The sequence below is a fragment of the Calypte anna genome, chromosome 5A (genome assembly GCF_003957555.1).
Source record: "Calypte anna isolate BGI_N300 chromosome 5A, bCalAnn1_v1.p, whole genome shotgun sequence".
Lineage (NCBI taxonomy): Eukaryota > Metazoa > Chordata > Aves > Apodiformes > Trochilidae > Calypte > Calypte anna.
In genome coordinates, this window is record NC_044251.1 from 34,980,085 (window position 1) to 34,995,223 (window position 15,139).

The 15,139-nt window shown below is 55.0% G+C and overlaps 1 protein-coding gene across 1 annotated transcript in view; it reads right to left on the bottom strand.

The window, feature by feature from the left end:
* The window catches only part of AHNAK2 (AHNAK nucleoprotein 2), a 37,540-nt gene that overhangs the window by 2,833 nt on the left and 19,568 nt on the right, over positions 1–15,139 (bottom strand). The window contains 11 exon segments of the mRNA XM_030452500.1: positions 96–184; positions 237–810; positions 1,134–1,466; positions 1,509–2,089; positions 2,131–2,378; positions 2,615–3,468; positions 3,470–11,448; positions 12,217–12,398; positions 13,135–13,276; positions 13,876–13,932; positions 14,691–14,780. Coding sequence (XP_030308360.1) covers positions 96–184; positions 237–810; positions 1,134–1,466; positions 1,509–2,089; positions 2,131–2,378; positions 2,615–3,468; positions 3,470–11,448; positions 12,217–12,398; positions 13,135–13,276; positions 13,876–13,932; positions 14,691–14,780 — 11,129 coding nt within the window.

Consider the following 15,139-nt stretch of genomic DNA (forward strand, 5'->3'; position numbering starts at 1 on the left):
CTTGAATCGACCTTTCTCAGCCGTCTCCTTCAAGCGGCCCTTCGACGGTCACCTCCACGCCGGGCGCCTGGATCTCGGGCCGGGGCAAGGGTTACGTCGACTTCGGCGTTCCTGAGGGCGCGTCACCTGGGGCTCCTTGAGGCTGACGTCCACTTTCAGCGGCGACGGTGCCCTTGGCCTCTTGCTGCTGGACCAGCCAAAGGAAGGCATGCCGAACTTGGGCATCTTGAACTTGCCGTCCTTGGACTTGTGGCCTCCTTCTCCGGGGCTTTGGCCTCCCCTTCAGGCTGAGGGACACCTCGGGCGCCTGCAGGTCGGCGCTGGCCTTTGGGAGGGTGACGTCGGCGGACGCATGCTGAGTCCACCTTGGGAGCTTTGATGTCAACTTTGGGCATTTTGAGGGAGGGCTTCTCCACCTTCCAGCCGGCCTTCGATCTTGGTGCCGGGGACGTCGGCTTTTGAGGCCCAAAGCGGGGCCCCCCTGCGGGCCGTCGGTGGCGGAGGGGACGTCGACCCAGCGGTGGGCAGGCTGACCTCGCCTTCCAGCCCTTCCGCCTTGGGAGGGGACACTCCGAATTTGGCTTGTCAAACTTGGGCATCTTGAACTTGCCTTTCAGGCCGCGCCTTCCCCTGGGCTCCTCAAGCGCGCCTTCGGCCAGAGGGCCTTGAGGTCTATCGCGGGTTGCCTGGAGCTCAAGGGAGCCTTCGACGAGGGCAGCTTGACGTCGGGGGCGCGATGCTGATGTGCCGGCGCCGGCCTTGAGGTCTGCCTCGGGGAGGCTGGCGTCGGACTTTCTGCGGGCTTGATGTCTGCGTCCAGTTTGGGAGCCTTGACCGTCGGCTTGGAGAAGACCACGCTGGGACCTTGACTTTCGGCATGTGGAGTTTCATGCGCCGTGCCGCCCTCGCACTTTGCCCGCAGGTGCCTCCAGGCCGCCTTCGGCATCCGACCTGCAGGGCGACTTCGCCCCCCTGCACTTCAACCTGGGCTTTGGGCAGCGAGACCCTCGGCCTTCGGCAGGCTGACCTGCACGTGGGGACCTTTGACTTTGGGCAAGCTGCGATGCGGCATCTTTTGACGTCGGGCATCTTGAATCGACCTTTCTCGCCGTCTCCTTCAGCGCCCCTTCGACGGTCCACCTCCACGCCGGGCGCCTGGATCTCGGCCGCGGGCAGGGTTACGTCGACTTCGGCGGTTCCCGAGGGGCGCCGTCACCTGGGGCTCCTTTAGGCTGACGTCCACTTCAGCGGCGACGGTGCCCTTGGCCTCTCTGCTGCTGGACCAGCCAAAGGAAGGCATGCCGAACTTGGGCATCTTGAACTTGCCGTCCTTGGACTTTGTGGCCTCCTTCTCCGGGGCTTTGGCCTCCCCTTCCAGGCTGAGGGACACCTGGGCGCCTGCAGGTCGGCGCTGGACTTTGGGAGGGTGACGTCGGCGGACGGCATGCTGATGTCCACCTTGGGAGCTTTGATGTCAACTTTTGGGCATTTGAGGGAGGGTTCTCCACCTTCCAGCCGGCCCCTTCGATCTTGGTGCCGGGACGTCGGCTTTGAGGCCCAAAGCGGGGCCCTCCCCTGCGGCCGTCACGGTGGCGGAGGGGACGTCGACCCAGCGGTGGGCAGGCTGACCTCGCCTTCCAGCCCTTCCGCCTTGGGAGGGGACAACTCCGAATTTGGGCTTGTCAAACTTGGGCATCTTGAACTTGCCTTTCAGGCCCGCGCCTTCCACCTGGGCTCCCTCAAGCGCGCCTTCGGCAGAGGGCACCTTGAGGTCTATCGCGGGTGCCTGGAGCTCAAGGGAGCCTTCGACGGAGGGCAGCTTGACGTCGGGGGCCGCGATGCTGATGTCGCCGGCGCCGGCCTTGAGGTCTGCCTCGGGGAGGCTGGCGTCGACTTTCTGCGGGCTGATGTCTGCGTCCAGTTTGGGAGCCTTGACCGTCGGCTTGGAGAAGACCACGCTGGGCACCTTGACTTTCGGCATGTGGAGTTTCATGCCGCCGCTGCCGCCCTCCACTTTGCCCGCAGGTGCCTCCAGGCCGCCTTCGGCATCCGGACCCTGCAGGGCGACTTCGCCCCCCTGCACTTCAACCTGGGCTTTGGGCAGCGAGACCTCGGCCTTCGGCAGCTGACCTGCACGTGGGGACCTTTGACTTTGGGCAGCTTGACGCTGGGCATCTTGACGTCGGGCATCTTGAATCGACCTTTCTCGCCGTCTCCTTCAGCGGCCCCTTCGACGGTCACCTCCACGCCGGGCGCCTGGATCTCGGCCGCGGGCAGGGTTACGTCGACTTCGGCGGTTCCCGAGGGCGCCGTCACCTGGGGCTCCTTGAGGCTGACGTCCACTTCAGCGGCGACGGTGCCCTTGGCCTCTCTGCTGCCTGGACCAGCCAAAGGAAGGCATGCCGAACTTGGGCATCTTTGAACTTGCCCGTCCTTGGACTTTGTGGCCTCCTTCTCCGGGGCTTTGGCCTCCCCTTCCAGGCTGAGGGACACCTCGGGCGCCTGCAGGTCGGCGCTGGCCTTTGGGAGGGTGACGTCGGCGGACGGCATGCTGATGTCCACCTTGGGGAGCTTTGATGTCAACTTTGGGCATTTTGAGGGAGGGCTTCTCCACCTTCCAGCCCGGCCCCTTCGATCTTGGTGCCGGGGACGTCGGCTTTGAGGCCCAAAGCGGGGCCCTCCCCTGCGGCCGTCACGGTGGCGGAGGGGACGTCGACCCCAGCGGTGGGCAGGCTGACCTCGCCTTCCAGCCCTTCCGCCTTGGGAGGGGACACTCCGAATTTGGGCTTGTCAAACTTGGGCATCTTGAACTTGCCTTTCAGGCCCGCGCCTTCCACCTGGGCTCCCTCAAGCGCGCCTTCGGCAGAGGGCACCTTGAGGTCTATCGCGGGTGCCTGGAGCTCAAGGGAGCCTTCGACGGAGGGCAGCTTGACGTCGGGGGCCGCGATGCTGATGTCGCCGGCGCCGGCCTTGAGGTCTGCCTCGGGGAGGCTGGCGTCGACTTTCTGCGGGCTGATGTCTGCGTCCAGTTTGGGAGCCTTGACCGTCGGCTTGGAGAAGACCACGCTGGGCACCTTGACTTTCGGCATGTGGAGTTTCATGCCGCCGCTGCCGCCCTCCACTTTGCCCGCAGGTGCCTCCAGGCCGCCTTCGGCATCCGGACCCTGCAGGGCGACTTCGCCCCCCTGCACTTCAACCTGGGCTTTGGGCAGCGAGACCTCGGCCTTCGGCAGGCTGACCTGCACGTGGGGACCTTTGACTTTGGGCAGCTTGACGCTGGGCATCTTGACGTCGGGCATCTTGAATCGACCTTTCTCGCCGTCTCCTTCAGCGGCCCCTTCGACGGTCACCTCCACGCCGGGCGCCTGGATCTCGGCCGCGGGCAGGGTTACGTCGACTTCGGCGGTTCCCGAGGGCGCCGTCACCTGGGGCTCCTTGAGGCTGACGTCCACTTCAGCGGCGACGGTGCCCCTTGGCCTCTCTGCTGCTGGACCAGCCAAAGGAAGGCATGCCGAACTTGGGCATCTTGAACTTGCCGTCCTTGGACTTTGTGGCCTCCTTCTCCGGGGCTTTGGCCTCCCCTTCCAGGCTGAGGGACACCTCGGGCGCCTGCAGGTCGGCGCTGGCCTTTGGGAGGGTGACGTCGGCGGACGGCATGCTGATGTCCACCTTGGGAGCTTTGATGTCAACTTTGGGCATTTTGAGGGAGGGCTTCTCCACCTTCCAGCCGGCCCCTTCGATCTTGGTGCCGGGGACGTCGGCTTTGAGGCCCAAAGCGGGGCCCTCCCCTGCGGCCGTCACGGTGGCGGAGGGGACGTCGACCCCAGCGGTGGGCAGGCTGACCTCGCCTTCCAGCCCTTCCGCCTTGGGAGGGGACACTCCGAATTTGGGCTTGTCAAACTTGGGCATCTTGAACTTGCCTTTCAGGCCCGCGCCTTCCACCTGGGCTCCCTCAAGCGCGCCTTCGGCAGAGGGCACCTTGAGGTCTATCGCGGGTGCCTGGAGCTCAAGGGAGCCTTCGACGGAGGGCAGCTTGACGTCGGGGGCCGCGATGCTGATGTCGCCGGCGCCGGCCTTGAGGTCTGCCTCGGGGAGGCTGGCGTCGACTTTCTGCGGGCTGATGTCTGCGTCCAGTTTGGGAGCCTTGACCGTCGGCTTGGAGAAGACCACGCTGGGCACCTTGACTTTCGGCATGTGGAGTTTCATGCCGCCGCTGCCGCCCTCCACTTTGCCCGCAGGTGCCTCCAGGCCGCCTTCGGCATCCGGACCCTGCAGGGCGACTTCGCCCCCCTGCACTTCAACCTGGGCTTTGGGCAGCGAGACCTCGGCCTTCGGCAGGCTGACCTGCACGTGGGGACCTTTGACTTTGGGCAGCTTGACGCTGGGCATCTTGACGTCGGGCATCTTGAATCGACCTTTCTCGCCGTCTCCTTCAGCGGCCCCTTCGACGGTCACCTCCACGCCGGGCGCCTGGATCTCGGCCGCGGGCAGGGTTACGTCGACTTCGGCGGTTCCCGAGGGCGCCGTCACCTGGGGCTCCTTTAGGCTGACGTCCACTTCAGCGGCGACGGTGCCCTTGGCCTCTCTGCTGCTGGACCAGCCAAAGGAAGGCATGCCGAACTTGGGCATCTTGAACTTGCCGTCCTTGGACTTTGTGGCCTCCTTCTCCGGGGCTTTGGCCTCCCCTTCCAGGCTGAGGGACACCTCGGGCGCCTGCAGGTCGGCGCTGGCCTTTGGGAGGGTGACGTCGGCGGACGGCATGCTGATGTCCACCTTGGGAGCTTTGATGTCAACTTTGGGCATTTTGAGGGAGGGCTTCTCCACCTTCCAGCCGGCCCCTTCGATCTTGGTGCCGGGGACGTCGGCTTTGAGGCCCAAAGCGGGGCCCTCCCCTGCGGCCGTCACGGTGGCGGAGGGGACGTCGACCCCAGCGGTGGGCAGGCTGACCTCGCCTTCCAGCCCTTCCGCCTTGGGAGGGGACACTCCGAATTTGGGCTTGTCAAACTTGGGCATCTTGAACTTGCCTTTCAGGCCCGCGCCTTCCACCTGGGCTCCCTCAAGCGCGCCTTCGGCAGAGGGCACCTTGAGGTCTATCGCGGGTGCCTGGAGCTCAAGGGAGCCTTCGACGGAGGGCAGCTTGACGTCGGGGGCCGCGATGCTGATGTCGCCGGCGCCGGCCTTGAGGTCTGCCTCGGGGAGGCTGGCGTCGACTTTCTGCGGGCTGATGTCTGCGTCCAGTTTGGGAGCCTTGACCGTCGGCTTGGAGAAGACCACGCTGGGCACCTTGACTTTCGGCATGTGGAGTTTCATGCCGCCGCTGCCGCCCTCCACTTTGCCCGCAGGTGCCTCCAGGCCGCCTTCGGCATCCGGACCCTGCAGGGCGACTTCGCCCCCCTGCACTTCAACCTGGGCTTTGGGCAGCGAGACCTCGGCCTTCGGCAGGCTGACCTGCACGTGGGGACCTTTGACTTTGGGCAGCTTGACGCTGGGCATCTTGACGTCGGGCATCTTGAATCGACCTTTCTCGCCGTCTCCTTCAGCGGCCCCTTCGACGGTCACCTCCACGCCGGGCGCCTGGATCTCGGCCGCGGGCAGGGTTACGTCGACTTCGGCGGTTCCCGAGGGCGCCGTCACCTGGGGCTCCTTGAGGCTGACGTCCACTTCAGCGGCGACGGTGCCCTTGGCCTCTCTGCTGCTGGACCAGCCAAAGGAAGGCATGCCGAACTTGGGCATCTTGAACTTGCCGTCCTTGGACTTTGTGGCCTCCTTCTCCGGGGCTTTGGCCTCCCCTTCCAGGCTGAGGGACACCTCGGGCGCCTGCAGGTCGGCGCTGGCCTTTGGGAGGGTGACGTCGGCGGACGGCATGCTGATGTCCACCTTGGGAGCTTTGATGTCAACTTTGGGCATTTTGAGGGAGGGCTTCTCCACCTTCCAGCCGGCCCCTTCGATCTTGGTGCCGGGGACGTCGGCTTTGAGGCCCAAAGCGGGGCCCTCCCCTGCGGCCGTCACGGTGGCGGAGGGGACGTCGACCCCAGCGGTGGGCAGGCTGACCTCGCCTTCCAGCCCTTCCGCCTTGGGAGGGGACACTCCGAATTTGGGCTTGTCAAACTTGGGCATCTTGAACTTGCCTTTCAGGCCCGCGCCTTCCACCTGGGCTCCCTCAAGCGCGCCTTCGGCAGAGGGCACCTTGAGGTCTATCGCGGGTGCCTGGAGCTCAAGGGAGCCTTCGACGGAGGGCAGCTTGACGTCGGGGGCCGCGATGCTGATGTCGCCGGCGCCGGCCTTGAGGTCTGCCTCGGGGAGGCTGGCGTCGACTTTCTGCGGGCTGATGTCTGCGTCCAGTTTGGGAGCCTTGACCGTCGGCTTGGAGAAGACCACGCTGGGCACCTTGACTTTCGGCATGTGGAGTTTCATGCCGCCGCTGCCGCCCTCCACTTTGCCCGCAGGTGCCTCCAGGCCGCCTTCGGCATCCGGACCCTGCAGGGCGACTTCGCCCCCCTGCACTTCAACCTGGGCTTTGGGCAGCGAGACCTCGGCCTTCGGCAGGCTGACCTGCACGTGGGGACCTTTGACTTTGGGCAGCTTGACGCTGGGCATCTTGACGTCGGGCATCTTGAATCGACCTTTCTCGCCGTCTCCTTCAGCGGCCCCTTCGACGGTCACCTCCACGCCGGGCGCCTGGATCTCGGCCGCGGGCAGGGTTACGTCGACTTCGGCGGTTCCCGAGGGCGCCGTCACCTGGGGCTCCTTGAGGCTGACGTCCACTTCAGCGGCGACGGTGCCCTTGGCCTCTCTGCTGCTGGACCAGCCAAAGGAAGGCATGCCGAACTTGGGCATCTTGAACTTGCCGTCCTTGGACTTTGTGGCCTCCTTCTCCGGGGCTTTGGCCTCCCCTTCCAGGCTGAGGGACACCTCGGGCGCCTGCAGGTCGGCGCTGGCCTTTGGGAGGGTGACGTCGGCGGACGGCATGCTGATGTCCACCTTGGGAGCTTTGATGTCAACTTTGGGCATTTTGAGGGAGGGCTTCTCCACCTTCCAGCCGGCCCCTTCGATCTTGGTGCCGGGGACGTCGGCTTTGAGGCCCAAAGCGGGGCCCTCCCCTGCGGCCGTCACGGTGGCGGAGGGGACGTCGACCCCAGCGGTGGGCAGGCTGACCTCGCCTTCCAGCCCTTCCGCCTTGGGAGGGGACACTCCGAATTTGGGCTTGTCAAACTTGGGCATCTTGAACTTGCCTTTCAGGCCCGCGCCTTCCACCTGGGCTCCCTCAAGCGCGCCTTCGGCAGAGGGCACCTTGAGGTCTATCGCGGGTGCCTGGAGCTCAAGGGAGCCTTCGACGGAGGGCAGCTTGACGTCGGGGGCCGCGATGCTGATGTCGCCGGCGCCGGCCTTGAGGTCTGCCTCGGGGAGGCTGGCGTCGACTTTCTGCGGGCTGATGTCTGCGTCCAGTTTGGGAGCCTTGACCGTCGGCTTGGAGAAGACCACGCTGGGCACCTTGACTTTCGGCATGTGGAGTTTCATGCCGCCGCTGCCGCCCTCCACTTTGCCCGCAGGTGCCTCCAGGCCGCCTTCGGCATCCGGACCCTGCAGGGCGACTTCGCCCCCCTGCACTTCAACCTGGGCTTTGGGCAGCGAGACCTCGGCCTTCGGCAGGCTGACCTGCACGTGGGGACCTTTGACTTTGGGCAGCTTGACGCTGGGCATCTTGACGTCGGGCATCTTGAATCGACCTTTCTCGCCGTCTCCTTCAGCGGCCCCTTCGACGGTCACCTCCACGCCGGGCGCCTGGATCTCGGCCGCGGGCAGGGTTACGTCGACTTCGGCGGTTCCCGAGGGCGCCGTCACCTGGGGCTCCTTGAGGCTGACGTCCACTTCAGCGGCGACGGTGCCCTTGGCCTCTCTGCTGCTGGACCAGCCAAAGGAAGGCATGCCGAACTTGGGCATCTTGAACTTGCCGTCCTTGGACTTTGTGGCCTCCTTCTCCGGGGCTTTGGCCTCCCCTTCCAGGCTGAGGGACACCTCGGGCGCCTGCAGGTCGGCGCTGGCCTTTGGGAGGGTGACGTCGGCGGACGGCATGCTGATGTCCACCTTGGGAGCTTTGATGTCAACTTTGGGCATTTTGAGGGAGGGCTTCTCCACCTTCCAGCCGGCCCCTTCGATCTTGGTGCCGGGGACGTCGGCTTTGAGGCCCAAAGCGGGGCCCTCCCCTGCGGCCGTCACGGTGGCGGAGGGGACGTCGACCCCAGCGGTGGGCAGGCTGACCTCGCCTTCCAGCCCTTCCGCCTTGGGAGGGGACACTCCGAATTTGGGCTTGTCAAACTTGGGCATCTTGAACTTGCCTTTCAGGCCCGCGCCTTCCACCTGGGCTCCCTCAAGCGCGCCTTCGGCAGAGGGCACCTTGAGGTCTATCGCGGGTGCCTGGAGCTCAAGGGAGCCTTCGACGGAGGGCAGCTTGACGTCGGGGGCCGCGATGCTGATGTCGCCGGCGCCGGCCTTGAGGTCTGCCTCGGGGAGGCTGGCGTCGACTTTCTGCGGGCTGATGTCTGCGTCCAGTTTGGGAGCCTTGACCGTCGGCTTGGAGAAGACCACGCTGGGCACCTTGACTTTCGGCATGTGGAGTTTCATGCCGCCGCTGCCGCCCTCCACTTTGCCCGCAGGTGCCTCCAGGCCGCCTTCGGCATCCGGACCCTGCAGGGCGACTTCGCCCCCCTGCACTTCAACCTGGGCTTTGGGCAGCGAGACCTCGGCCTTCGGCAGGCTGACCTGCACGTGGGGACCTTTGACTTTGGGCAGCTTGACGCTGGGCATCTTGACGTCGGGCATCTTGAATCGACCTTTCTCGCCGTCTCCTTCAGCGGCCCCTTCGACGGTCACCTCCACGCCGGGCGCCTGGATCTCGGCCGCGGGCAGGGTTACGTCGACTTCGGCGGTTCCCGAGGGCGCCGTCACCTGGGGCTCCTTGAGGCTGACGTCCACTTCAGCGGCGACGGTGCCCTTGGCCTCTCTGCTGCTGGACCAGCCAAAGGAAGGCATGCCGAACTTGGGCATCTTGAACTTGCCGTCCTTGGACTTTGTGGCCTCCTTCTCCGGGGCTTTGGCCTCCCCTTCCAGGCTGAGGGACACCTCGGGCGCCTGCAGGTCGGCGCTGGCCTTTGGGAGGGTGACGTCGGCGGACGGCATGCTGATGTCCACCTTGGGAGCTTTGATGTCAACTTTGGGCATTTTGAGGGAGGGCTTCTCCACCTTCCAGCCGGCCCCTTCGATCTTGGTGCCGGGGACGTCGGCTTTGAGGCCCAAAGCGGGGCCCTCCCCTGCGGCCGTCACGGTGGCGGAGGGGACGTCGACCCCAGCGGTGGGCAGACTGACCTCGCCTTCCAGCCCTTCCGCCTTGGGAGGGGACACTCCGAATTTGGGCTTGTCAAACTTGGGCATCTTGAACTTGCCTTTCAGGCCCGCGCCTTCCACCTGGGCTCCCTCAAGCGCGCCTTCGGCAGAGGGCACCTTGAGGTCTATCGCGGGTGCCTGGAGCTCAAGGGAGCCTTCGACGGAGGGCAGCTTGACGTCGGGGGCCGCGATGCTGATGTCGCCGGCGCCGGCCTTGAGGTCTGCCTCGGGGAGGCTGGCGTCGACTTTCTGCGGGCTGATGTCTGCGTCCAGTTTGGGAGCCTTGACCGTCGGCTTGGAGAAGACCACGCTGGGCACCTTGACTTTCGGCATGTGGAGTTTCATGCCGCCGCTGCCGCCCTCCACTTTGCCCGCAGGTGCCTCCAGGCCGCCTTCGGCATCCGGACCCTGCAGGGCGACTTCGCCCCCCTGCACTTCAACCTGGGCTTTGGGCAGCGAGACCTCGGCCTTCGGCAGGCTGACCTGCACGTGGGGACCTTTGACTTTGGGCAGCTTGACGCTGGGCATCTTGACGTCGGGCATCTTGAATCGACCTTTCTCGCCGTCTCCTTCAGCGGCCCCTTCGACGGTCACCTCCACGCCGGGCGCCTGGATCTCGGCTGCGGGCAGGACTATGTCATCTTCTGCTGTTATTTTTATTTCTTCTTTTGTTGAAATCCCCTCTTCTTTTTTTTCTTCTTGTAAGTGTGATGTTTTTCCTTCTGTGTCTCTAATTTTATTTTCATTTTGTCCCATTTCATCCTTTGAAGATGACCATGTAAAAGTAGGTAATTTAAACTTTGGCAGTTTGAATTTGCTTTCTTTTCCTTCTATATAATTTTCTGTTGCAATCATGTCCATATCTGATCTCATGATTTTATCAGTTGTTGGCATTCCATCTTCTCTATGTTCTTTTTTAATGATATTTGCAGCTTCCTCTGGGCTTTCTTCTTTTCCTATTTTCATATTATCTTTAGTTATTTGGTCCTTTTTAAAAGATGGTATTTGTATCTTCCAAGTAGATATTTCTGGTTCTGCATCTGCTATCTCAAGTTTCACATCAAAATTCCTTCCGTCTGCTAAACCTTTATCAGGTTTTGTTTCTGCTACTGAATGGGGAACATCACTTCCTAATTGTGTGTTTTCAGCCTCTAGCTCTTTTTTTTTGATCATTGAAATTCCGAATTTTGTTTTCTGATTTTTTAGTATTTGTTTTTCTTCTTCTATTAATTTTTTTCCTGTTTCCACTGTATCAGATACTGTGTGTAATTCTTCTTTAGCAGTGCCTATTTCTAGACCTTTTACTTGTATGGATCCTTGTGCTGTGAGACCTGTTTTTTCTATGTTGATTCCACTGTCTACTTCTTTTTTACCTGCTGCTTCTTTCTGTTTCTTTTTTCGTGACTTTGATGAGGCTGGTGCTTCAGGAATATTATATTTTGATGTTGATTCCTTGTCTTCTTCTTTTTTAATGCTTATTTCAACTTCAGGGCATTTTTGTACATGAGATGGAATGCCATTTCTCATATCTTTTATGTCTTTTGTTAAAGTTTCATGTACCTCCCCTGGTTTAATTTCATAAGAAGATGATGTGGTACATTCAACAGCAAGTATTTCATTATTTTCCAGCCTGATATCTTCTTTATGTACTTCTGCTCGTTCAGACAGTAGTGTAGTTTTTATTTCTTTTTTTTGCATGTCTTGTGTTTCTGGTTTGGATCTGTGCATTTTGAATCCAATGCTAGGGAACTTCAGTTTCTTTTGGCTCCTTTTCTTTTCTTTGATATGTACTTCTTGTTGAAATTGAGACTCTGTGTCTGTGCTTGTAGGGGAAATATCCTGTACAGCAGCCTCATATGCATCTGAGGTGCTATGAGATCTTCTGTGCCCAAGTATCTTTTTACTTTTAATTGACTGGAATTTTGGCCATGATAGTCTATCTTTTTTAGGTCTCTTGCTTCTTCCTACCCTTTGGCTTACAATTAATGTTTCCCTCTCTTCTTCTGACATGGCTTTTCCTGAAACATGAGGTGTTTCTTCAGGAATGCTCTCACTGAATTCTTTTTCCTGAAAAAAGAAAGAGTAGTCAGAAGTAAACTAAATGTAAATGCAACACAAAATAAAATACATACTATAAAATATGTGGAAAAGTGTGCTTTTTATTCACAGTACCTACTTGTTACATAAAGAATTCCTGAAAATTGTGTATGTAATTCATACAGATGTAACATAAAACAAATGGACTGTATGATCGTAATATGTGAATTTCTGCAGGTTTAAGTTCTTTGAAAAATGTTTCATTAAATAGAGGTTTCTATAGGTATATCTATCCATGTCTGTACAAATATATATGTAAAATTTCTATATATGTACATGAAGAGAAAAATAATTTTGAATGTGATGGAGACCTATGAGCAGATCATGTCTGTGAAGATACAAACACACATTTTTAAGAGAAAGTTTAATTGATGAGCTTTTTTAAAAAACATTTATTGATATTCTACATTTTGAAAAATACTGAATATAAATATTACAGAGAGTACTTGAACCTGTTCTGTCAGAGGACATTTATCAAGAAAAACAGTGCTGGCTCACTACAGCAGAATGTTTTTCTACCCTAGTGCAAGATTGTGTCTTTATCCAAAATTTATAGTTTTGCATAGAATATTTCTAAAACTGCAAATACTGTGTGGGATTTTTTCTTCTCATGAATATTCATGCTAGTAAATTTAAACACATGCCTAAATTTTTAGAAGATGTGTATTTTCTGATCTGTTTCCACACAGCACATTACAGCAGTGTTATTCAAACTTTGCATACAAATCAGATATCTACCTGGCTTGTTCTTTCCTTTTTGGATTGGGCGGTAGAATGAATGTCTTCCAGCTCTTCTTTCCCAGCAATTTTTCTTTTGAGGCTGAACTGGACTCTGTATGGCTCAGAATACTGAAGAATCTTGAGTGCATCTTCATATTTGATATTATCGAAAAATATTGTAGCACTCAGAAGCTGATCACCTGTAAGTCAAATCAGACAGTATGTTAGCTTCTGCCTTCTTGCAGTTTTTCAAATTCTGCTGAATTAATGTTCATCAAAAAAAATCATTGCATCCTGTTAATTTAAAATATTAAATGATGTTCACATAATAGAGTCAAAGAATAGCTAATGCTGGAAAGGACCTCTGGAGATCACCTAGTCCAACTGTCCTGCTCCTGACCTGCTACAGCTGGGATCCATGCAGTCAGCTTTTGAAGATCACCAAGGATGGTGACTCCACAACGCTTTGGAAAAGCTGTTCCAGTTTCTGACTACCTTTACAGTAACAAAGTTTTTTCTTACATTTTCCAATATTTAGATTTTGGATTCTTGATCCTGTTTAAATAATTATTTCTTGTAGTTTTGGGGCATGTTATGAAAGGCTCAAAGGCAGGCTCTCAATGAATGTCATGAGTTGGAAGGTTTTTTTCATTTCAGTTGTGTATATACCACTTTCTATGTATGTTTTTCACTGATCCAGTGAAAACTGATTTATTTATTTGCTTATGGTACATTAAAAGATCAAATTTCATTATTAAGTATAATATTTCTAATATGGAAAGGTTAAGGTCACACATAGCTCTAGTTGATCTACTCTTTCTATTACCTAAAGAGATGACAGATCAGGTAGGTATTTATATCTACACACAGCCACATACCTCATTATTTTAAGATATTAAAAACCAAAACAAACCAAAACAGAAAGTCAGACTGTACCTTCTCTCAGACTAAATATTTTTGAAGCAGGAGATTCCCTAAGTACTTTTTTAATAAATATGCCTTCATTTCCTCCACCCATCACACTAAAACCACTGGCACCAGCTTCCACTTCTGTTTTCAGGGTCACTTCCATGGTATCCTAGATAATAATAAAAAAAAAGTGTGAATTCATAATTTTTTATTAATTCCAAGATATGTTATGTATTATTCTACAATAAAATGTTGAGTCTTGTCAGGTATACTTTCAGTACTTCATGAAAGATTAGCAAAACCAAAGAATGTACTTGTTCAATGTGAGTTTGATGCTGTTCAAAATTAGAATTAAGCATGTGTTAGGCTAAGGCTGGAATGGGACCACAGGGAAAATAGGCTGTAATTTTAAGATATGAAATACATGAAATCTTCTAGTGCTGAAAGACTGTATTTTCCGTGAAGATGTTAAGAACCTGGATTAGAGTCCAGAAAAGTCAAACTGATAGCTAATGCTGTGTTGTACTCAAACAAGAAAAGGCTAAAGAGTGCTAAATAGAATTATGGAGGGACCCCAAATAGGATGACTAAGTGTTCACACCTGTGCTACAACTAGCAATACAGCTGTGAAATTTCTGGTCAAAACAAATGTAAAGTGAGTCTCTGTTTATCTGTCCTTTCCTCTGTCCACCCAACTATATCTGTGTTGCAGGACTTTGCTGTTTCGAAAGCCCCATGCCTAAAACTACTGAGTGCTTTTACACTGACCTGTGGACGACTCTTTTTTGATTTGTCAGTAGAATATTTTTTGTTTTCTTCTTGAAGCTGAAAAACAATTTGCAGTTATTTAGTGCTCAGAAGTCATACGACTGGAAAGTACAACATCAGGTTAAATGTCCTGTTTAGACTAAGAACTGAGGCTGACTTTAATGTCAACAGAGCAAAATTGGGATCTAGTAGTGCAATGTACTACAATTATCTAGAATATCTAGTGTGAATTATCTAACTATATTATTCCCAGTATTAAGTTAGATACCATGGCCTCCCTGCATTGTACCAAAAATGTGCAAGAAAGCAATGCAAGAGATCAACTGTATGAAGGCATGGGGAGCTTTTCTGTGTTACTCATGTAGCACATTTCTCATACTTTCATCTTTGTGAGCACGCTTTTTTTCTTCGCTTATTTGACTCCAGCATGAATTTAAATCTGTTGCCTATTTATCATAACAGTACTAATTAGATCTTTACCTTTGAATAGCAAAGAGCTACTGGTAATTTTTAAATATGCATTAGTTAGATCCAAGACAGCTAAATAGTCTAATAGAAAAAGCATTGGTTTTTGACTCTCTCTGCCTTGGGTTCTTTAAGGAATGTTTTCGGGTTTTTTTACTAAGAAACAAGAACATTACCAACAAGAAGTTCAGTACAATATAAAATTATTGATGAACGTGGCCCTGAGTTTGGTGGGGACAGGAAGAGAATGGTGATGCAACAATATCTTATTACATGACAAGACACGTCTGTGTCTCTGCTAGTTGTACAAGCTAAATCCTCTTGAATTAAGCTGGTAAAGCCATGCCTGCCTTTAAATATTCTTCTTCTGTGTAATATTCATAAACTGGAGAGGATCCTTGTGGCCTTGGACGGATGTCTTCTACTGCCACTTCATTAACCTGTGGAAAAGAAATGAGTTGTAGGAAAGTAACATCCATCATTAAACAGTGACCCGTTTCTTTAGAATTGTTTTTCTACGTAGACATGGTTTCCTTCTGTGTTCACATCTTTCATTAATAGTGATGGATGTAAGGAGGTTACTCAGGAATACGAGGGACAGACTCCTGAGAGACAAAAAAAGTGGTATGCTGATTTTGAGTCTCTTTATGACCTGTATACATATATGACCTGATCAGATTAAAATCATTAACAGATCAACTCTTTATAAATTAAAAAGTCAATAAAAATTCCTTTCTCTGCTTTATTTGCACACCTAAACTTTGCATCCTGTGGTTTCAAACTTTATTGCCCTCTATAA